The 8,464-nt window shown below is 40.6% G+C and overlaps 1 protein-coding gene across 1 annotated transcript; it reads right to left on the bottom strand.

The window, feature by feature from the left end:
• Window positions 1-348: 348 nt before the first annotated feature.
• Window positions 349-2,968, bottom strand: hoxb13a (homeobox B13a). Its single transcript, XM_030724947.1, has 2 exons — window positions 1,995-2,968; window positions 349-927 (listed from the first exon to the last, which is right to left on the bottom strand). The coding sequence occupies exons 1-2, from the start codon at window positions 2,719-2,721 to the stop codon at window positions 680-682; spliced, it is 975 nt and encodes a 324-aa protein (XP_030580807.1). The 5' UTR covers window positions 2,722-2,968; the 3' UTR covers window positions 349-679.
• Window positions 2,969-8,464: the final 5,496 nt, after the last annotated feature.

Raw genomic sequence — 8,464 nt, forward strand, 5'->3', positions numbered from 1 at the left:
ATATTTTTTTCTACGTAATTGAACAAGTTATATTTCCACACGCAGGTCTGTAAAGTAATCTCGTGGCATGTGAAACCATTATGAGTCCCGTGCCACGAGGGAGGCTTCCCCCACAGGGAGACTTGGTATATGAATTTACTGTCTCATAAACAGTTTTAATCTACATGCCCAGAACGGATTCCTCAGCTGTTTCTCTATTTTCGGATATCAGTTTTCAGTGTTAACGATAAGTTTCAAAATGCCTGTTTGTTTGCTTATTTGAGACGTACAAAAGGATTTTAAAGACATAAGACCTTCACTGGGATGACAAGAATTTATTAAGAGTTACACTATAATTTGGTTACCGGTTTACATGCGATATAAACAGTATGGAGAGCATAATAGTTATGCTATAGACTACTTGGCACGGACAATACTGAAACAGTGAAAGATACACAGTAGACAGACATATCAAAGCAGTCAGGAAAGTTCTGTATTTACAGAATGCCTCTCGGCAGGTTTATCAGAGGGCTTTGGTTAAGTATTCTTATGTGTCCTTCCTCCTCCATCTGTTGACGCACACGGACTCACACGCAGTTCCAGTCCGGCAGACGCACCACGTTCAATTTCTTTATTTTTCCCATTTTCTGTTATTTTTGTCAGTTCGTCTTAAATCGTCCAAAGAACAGTGACCTGTATGCTACGGCGTGCTGTTCTTCACTTTGGCCACGAATTTCTTCTCCTTCACCCTCCTGTTCTGGAACCAGATGGTAATCTGTCGTTCTGACAGGTTGGTCACAGCCGAGATCTTCCTCCTCTTGTCCTTGGTGATGAACTTGTTGGCTGCATACTCTTTCTCCAGCTCTTTGAGCTGGACCTTGGTGTAAGGTATCCGCTTCTTCCTGCCTCGGCGGAAAGACGAGCCGTCGTGCTGGTGCGCCACCACATCTGTCAAAGAGAAGAGGGCAGTCTGAAGGCGAGGCTGCACACACCAGGATACATTTCCACGCTCTACACTTCTATCATAGTGTAAGTGCAGACAAAAGCTTTGTTGAACACAGTTTAGTATCTGTGAGGAAGAGGACGGCGAATTTATGCTTGGATCGGATTGGATACCCACCCTGCGAGGTAGAAACAAATGTCCGCCCTCTGAGTTAAATTCAAATTGACCTGCAAAATGTGTCTTCGAGGACAGCGCACACGTCTGTTCAACTGCACGTACAGGGACACCAAGAAACCACGAGAGCATTTTGTGTTTTCTCTTGATTTTCATTGCATGTCCTGTGAGCGTTAAATAAACACAGAAGAACTGTTTTGTTAACGCGGTTTTTTTTGGTTTTGTTTTTTAAATTTATACACTACAGTCATGTACACTGTGATCATTGGGCCAACGGACTCCATTATTATTTCTTTTCTTCTTATACTGCGATTTATATATATATATATATAAGCAGTATGACTCTCATAATGAGATAATCATTAAATTAACTGGAAGGCCTCAGCAATAAAATGATTCTCCCCTCTGGTTAATAAATGGTGGTGCTGAGCTTAATGTTAGCTGACACCAAAATATTTTTTCCTCTGTAGAAACGCAAGGTTCATTTCTAAGTTCCAGTCTGCCTCATGCTGGTATCTTTGCAGCCTCAGGGCTCCAAGCAGCTTCTCTTCATCTTTCCAGTTGAAGATTAAAGAGCTGTGATTAACTTCAGCCACCACAAGTCTCAAATCACACTGTTTCTTTGTTATTGCATATAAACTAATTGTATTAATCATCTAACTTCAGTTCAAATTTATGAAGACAGTAGTTAACTACTGGAGTATATTAATCATCTAAATTACTTTTTTCCCCAATGGTAAATCTTTAATTCCTTACCTGCTATTAATTAATATGTTCAGTTGCGTCATAGTTACACGAAGTTCTGTTAAACAATTTTTTTTTTTTTTACCGTTATTATGAAGAGTAAAAGTTTTTTTTTTTCATGGTCATTATGAAGAGTAAAAGCAGCAGCACTTACCAGCCAGAGCGGACTTCCAGAGGTGGCCGGCCTGTCCCTGATCCTTGGAGCAGTACATTTGTCCTCCCCAGGCGTTGGTCAGAGCCCAGGGCTGGTAGCTGTCCATGGGGAGCAGGGTGTCATGGCGCGGTTCCCCGGTGCCCAGCGTTTGGACCACTGACACGTCCAGGTAGCTGGCCATCGACTGGTACGGGCTGGCATAGCCATGGTAAAAGGCGAACTCTTTGGCCCGGTGGTTCGGGTATTCGTCTGAGCTCACCGCTGTGTCCATGTACTGCGAACTGAGTGCGGCTCCGGCCGTTTGAGTGCATGACTTAAGAGGACCCCGACCCATCCTGCACGGGTAGTAACCGTTACCAAAGTAGCTGTAAGGTAACGCGGTTGCGGCCGAGGAGCTCTGGTGCGGCACAGACGCCGCCGGACACGGTCCCGCCGCACATTGCTTCCCTGAAGAGGCAGCGGTTTCACCGGAGCCAGAAGCGGACACATCCACTGTGGAATACCCACCTGAAGAGTGCACCAGGCTAGACGGGTGGCCTCCAAGAGCAGCGGCGGCCGCTGAATGCGCCATGATGTTGCGGCACTGACTCGCTGCAGTAGCCGCGGCAAAGTTGCCGCTGCCTACCAGCCCCTCCATGTTCTTGTTCAAGTCGTCCACGTTGTTGTCATACACAAACATTACCGTTTCCCCTGGCCAGCGAGGGTTGAGTACTAAAGAGGCTGTCATATGCCCACCCTTTCCCTTTCTGGCTTTCGTTTGTCTCAGACTCTCTCCGGTCCTGGCGCAAAGCTGCTACATTGACTGAATAAGGTTGACTGGTGTTCTGTGTGACCGCTGGCGTTCCCGAACACACACACACACATACACAGACACACACACCCACACACACAACCACAGCTCAGGGAATTTACTTGTACAGTAACGCGCACTATCATAGCACGTGTGTTCTGCTTTGTTGCACCATTTAGTGACGGCTCTGGTTAGAAGGCAAAGACTCCCAGTAACCGGCCGGACCTCCGGTTACATCCCAGCCGCAGCCTTGACGCAACAAGCCCCCGGGACCGAGAGAGGTAGAAGGAGCGTAACTATTGGATGAGACCGGGTGATCATGTGATGGGACAAGCGAAAAAAGAGAGTAGAAGAGAGTAGCTGACTGTCAGTTAAAGAAAAAAAAAAAAAAACATTTTATGAGAGTTGAGCAGTGGCACAAGCAGGGGATGAGGAGCTTTCTGTTTGCGCCGCTTCGCCTCTTGCAGCTGCCTTACTTCAAAATCAAGCCTGCGATGTTCTCTGGTCGCCGTGTTGTGTTGTGCGTAAAAACGCACGGTGCTAAGGGACTCACGGATTGATTTACCTCTCTACATTCCACGCTGGGAGCAGACACACCTGAACTAATCACAGAAATAAAATAAAAAAATCTAAAGTACATAACTGATTTGAGACAGATACACTTTCACTGTAAATAAAACTTAGTTGTGTAAATGTTTTTTATTTATTGAAAAATTTTAATTTTTAATATTGAAATCCAGTGTAATTTTTTACACAGACTTTGGACATTTAAAGACTGACTGGTGTCCCCAAATGCATCAAAAACAGTTTGCCATTAATTAAAAAAAAATGCTTTCGAAAGCAAAATGTAATTACTGAAAAGAGCACCCGCTTGCATATTTCTCTACCTGATCATGTGTCTACCGTCCTCTCAGTCGATTTGACTGGAGAAAACGTTGAGGGGATTTATGGAAGGGATTTGGAAGTCTTAAGATTTGAGGAATACGGCTTTGGTTCGACGCATCTCGGAAAGGTTTCAACGGTCTTCAAGGGCCGCTATATTTGCGGGGGGGGGGGGGGATTCCTTCTTAAGTTGTTCATGGCTCTGATTTTATGGGAGACGGGGTTTTCACCTGGTTTGAAATGAATACTTTAGACGTGTCCCTGTACTGTAAAGTGAAGAAGTTTAAGATCATTTATTATGAATCTCTTCATGCACCATAATTTTTACATGCGACAAGGAGAAATGTATGAGTTCCCTGAAGGTTATCACTGAACCTTATTACTGATTCTAGATATGGAGAATAAATCGTTGATTGCTAAAATACTTCAGACATGAACCATCATTGCTGGGTCAAAACATGTTTTATCTTCAGCCAGTCAGTTAGTTTATGGGACTTCCTGTTTTGCATATGGTTTCCGATGGAAACAGATTGAGCATCGTTTCTGTTTTTTATTCATAGCAGAATAATTGCGTTCAATTTCTTATCTGCAGAAATGAGCTCAAAAGAGAAATGCGATGGGGAAAAGCTGCTCCTGACACATTAGCATGAGCTCCTAAGCTGGAACTTCCAGCGTGACAGCGACGGGCTACTGATTTGATTTCACTGGCTTTCCATCATTTTCACCAGGAAGTCCTCCATCAGGGGCCTCCAGGGCCGAGGAAGTTCAGGTTTATGTGTGCAGAACGGATCAGAACACATTAATATCAGGTCTTGTTTTCAGTAGCATTTCAGTGACAGGCTTTAGGAACACGTGTGACGTTTATATTTGGGGCGTGTTTGAATTCAAAAGCAAACGCACGAGATGAGCGTAAAATTTGCATCTATGCTTACACATGAAGTTATCAGACCATCATTCCATATTCCAGATTGCTATCTATGGTAAATGCACTGATATTTTGTGCTTGTATCAGTGCTTTTTAATGTGCCGAAACACTTTTAACCCAGCGTTCACACACACTCTCACTCCGATAGATGCAGCATGCACAAAGATATTTCGACATACAGGTTGGAGAAGCCAATGATGGAACCACTGAGCTTCCTAATAGTAGACGACCAACTCTACCTCCCGAGCCTCTGTCTATTACGATATATCACAATATCAATAGAAGGAAAATAGATTTGCTGTAATTCGTTATTTGTGTCTTCTTCTTTTATTCTTATTAATTGTCGTACAGGCAGTTCACTGCGCATTATATTTGTATAACGGGGTGAGTGACAAATACACTTGAAACTGGAAGTTGCCAATAAATATATAGTGGGTGGAAAATAAATTAAATATATAAATAAATTTTCATTCATTTCGAACATTTTTTCTTGTGTTGTTGTTTTGGTAAATGAATAAAAACAAGTGCATAGGGGTTGAGCTTGATAAAAGAATACAGTTTATAACACAGCTATTAAAGATATTACCACATATGCATCGGTGACATAATATCTATAACTATTATTTTTTTAATTTTACAATTATAGTCCAGGCAAAGGTATTAGTAGGATATTTCTAAATTCCTATTCCTAAACAATTGCTTAGTCGTTTTTTGTAGTGCTGCAGTTTGTTAAGCTTAAGTGCTATTAAGTCTGACGAGGGACCAGTGAAAAAGAAAAGAAACAAAATGTTATATTTTAGATAAGTAAGCATGATGCTAAACAATGCTTCGATACACAAGATCCTTGATAAATAAAATAACAGGAAATAAATGAATACAAAACGATATCAGCTCTGTGGTGGTGTGTATATGGAGTATACACTTGATCGTCTGATAAGAATTTCAGTGAAGGCCAAATTCACTGAAAGCTGCTTCTTTAGTTTGTGTCTGAAGCCTTAAACTCAGAAATGTCCAAACGCTGCAGCGTCTGTGACTCCAGAAAAGACTTCACATGTACAAACCACCCAGACAGTCCGACTCTAACACATAGTGTGGTCTGAAAGTGCTGGTGGGGGTCTCAGACCGCCCCCGAAGGTCAAGGTCAAGTTTAACACGGAAAGAGGGGGGAGGTTAGATCCAGAAAGACAGACACATTGTAATGAGCTCAAGTTCAAGGCCGCCGCACACCTTGAAGCTTTTTTTGCTTCTCTCTCTCTCTCTCTCTCTCTCTCTCTCTCTCTCTGTGTGTGTGTGTGTGTGTGTGTGTGTGTGTGTGTGTGTGTGTGTGTGTGTGTGTGTGTGTGTGTGTGTGTGTGTGTGTGTGTGTGTTTTAACATGGTGGTGTTAAAAATGACAACGAGAATGCCTTGCTGTCTCAGTGATCGGCGCCGATGAGTTCCAGTATAACCAGTATAACCGGTATAAAGACAAACAAGCGGACTGCAACTCACTCCAAATTAATCATTAACCAAAAGAAACTCTTCTCAATAATATAGAACTGAAGAGACTCTCAGGGCGACTGAAAGCATTTCTGGAAAATCATTAATTTCCCTTTCAGAGTTGTGACGATTTTGCGTTTTACTTCAAGCGTGAATTAAACATCAAAATGAGCAGATTTAACTCACACAGTGAGAGCAACAACTGACTCTGACTGCAGCGTCCTGAGAACATTTAGGCTATTTTGACATGCAAGCTATTTTTCGCTTTATAATGAATACAGGCGTTTATAGGAAAGTGGAGACTGTGAAGGCAGATCAGGATTTCACCTACAAAGCTAAAAGGTTATTTTAGAAAAACTGCTGTGTCTCATTCATTAATGCACTAACCTCATGTTTCTTATGTTCAATCCATGAATCGAAATCAGCGGTCAAGGCTATGAAATGATAAAGAGTAAGTGAGACATGGGATTTAAGGGCTCTAGGAGCAAATATGATACTAATATGACTATTTTTTTTTCCCCGAAAAACATACGGTAGGTGCACGGGTTTATCTACACAACAGTTGTTTCCTTTCGTAAGAAAAAGAAAAATCAGAAAACAGAACTTCAAATGAAATAGAGTGATTTAACTCATGTCATAACAGCACGTGTCAATCATATTTGCATCCGCTCAATCGTTTGTTAAAGCCTAATATTCCCTAAAATCTGTTGACTTCATAGTTGTAGGTTAAGTATCACAGCTCCGTCTGTGCAGTACATGAACTAAATGTCACGATTTTATTCTCATGTAGGCCAAAAGGTCTCACAGCTGTTCTAGCATTTGTCCGCTGAAATGTGAAAATATTATATTATATTATATTATATTATATTATATTATATTATATTATATTATATTATATTATATTATATTATATTATATTATATTCATGTTTTGCTGGCTAAAGCTACACAAATTAAAGCACTTGACACATTTTAAGTTCTCTTGATGAGAACAGAACTGGTTTCTTGGTTTCCAGCTGAATTCTGTCTGATGTGTCCTTCTTGGATTCTGTATAATAAATCTTGTGGAGGAGGCTGGTGTGGATGGGCCAAGGTCCCTTCAAGAGGTTTTGCCTTCCTTTCCGGCTGGAGCAAACTCTTGAAGGTTATCCCCTCCTTGCATGTTTGTTTCACTCACAAAATAGCAGAAAAAAGAGGCCAAATGCAAAGAACACTGCACACCGTTATTTTACAGTGCATACAGACTTGATATGAATACATAGTGAATAAAGAACATTTGCAGCCCTGCAATATGAACTGAGGTATGAAGAATGCGCCAGTTTCATTGCACATACCACTTTCAACTTTCTTTGAGGTTAGTTGACAGAAAAAAAGTTTGAGGTGTGAGATGATCAGTTTGAGCAGAAATCAGTTTCAAAGTCCCAACTCTTCTCCAAAAAGTGCTGTCAGAATGCAACACAGTCGAAAATAAAGAAGTAGCCATCTATGTTCTCTTTCATTTCATTAGATTTAGCGTTACTGAGCTAAATTATATTTGACAATTTAAGTTACTTTGTATCCAGTAAAAAAAAAAAAAAAAAAAAAACCTGTAAAATCTGGTCTTTAAATTAAATTCAGTGAAAATACTATTATTGTATAAATGTGAAGGAATCTTCTGTATTAGTTATTTACAGGTGTTTGTTGATATTTCAAAAATACTGTAATACACCGTGGGAGCAAGAATCGGAAAAGGAGGAAAAGTTCGAGGCAGGGCAGCACCGGTGAGGGCAGCCGTCACACTGACAGGGTTCACTTTGATTTTGGAGCCTGGAGCTGGAGAAATTCCCCTCATGTTTGTGTGATAAATGCTAAAATGTGTATTTTTAAATGAAAATGATGTGTCACTAAATATTTAAGTCAGTATCGCTTTATTCAGAAAGAATTGCTATTTTTTAACTGGTGTCTGTTTTTTGTTGGGTTTTTTTTGTTTTTTTGGGGGGGGGGGTGTCTGGTGTAACCAGATAAGTCAGGACTGACTCATTTTAAAATACTCGTGATTTGAGTTTGATATGACTTAAGCTTTAATTTTAGTAATATGTAGTATAAAGCAGTATTCATAAACACTAATGTTCTCTCAGGGTTTACACAGCTGTGACTTCCTGCTAGCTAACAGAATAAGGTCAGTTATAAATAAATAACTGGGAAAACATCATGTTTCTATTAAGGTACAGACAGGAAGGAATAATTTATGTGCTTATGTGATTAAAACATAAATATATTCTGCTTCGTGTATGATATGAGCTCAGTGTTGGTGTGTATGGCTGTTGCATAATTGTGGGGACGCTGCTGACACATTATAAATTATGTCTATATTGAGCTTTTAGCTTAACAGTAATCAGAGATATTTATGTGATTTT

Source organism: Archocentrus centrarchus, unplaced genomic scaffold, assembly GCF_007364275.1.
Source record: "Archocentrus centrarchus isolate MPI-CPG fArcCen1 unplaced genomic scaffold, fArcCen1 scaffold_43_ctg1, whole genome shotgun sequence".
Taxonomy (NCBI): Eukaryota; Metazoa; Chordata; class Actinopteri; order Cichliformes; family Cichlidae; genus Archocentrus; species Archocentrus centrarchus.

Coding starts and splice junctions, on each gene's coding strand:
- hoxb13a (XM_030724947.1), bottom strand. CDS start 2,721: ATGACAGCCTCTTTAGTACTCAACCCTCGCTGGCCAGGGGAAACGGTA. Junction 928..1,994: donor CTGGAAGTCCGCTCTGGCTG/GTAAGTGCTGCT, acceptor TCTCTTTGACAG/ATGTGGTGGCGCACCAGCAC.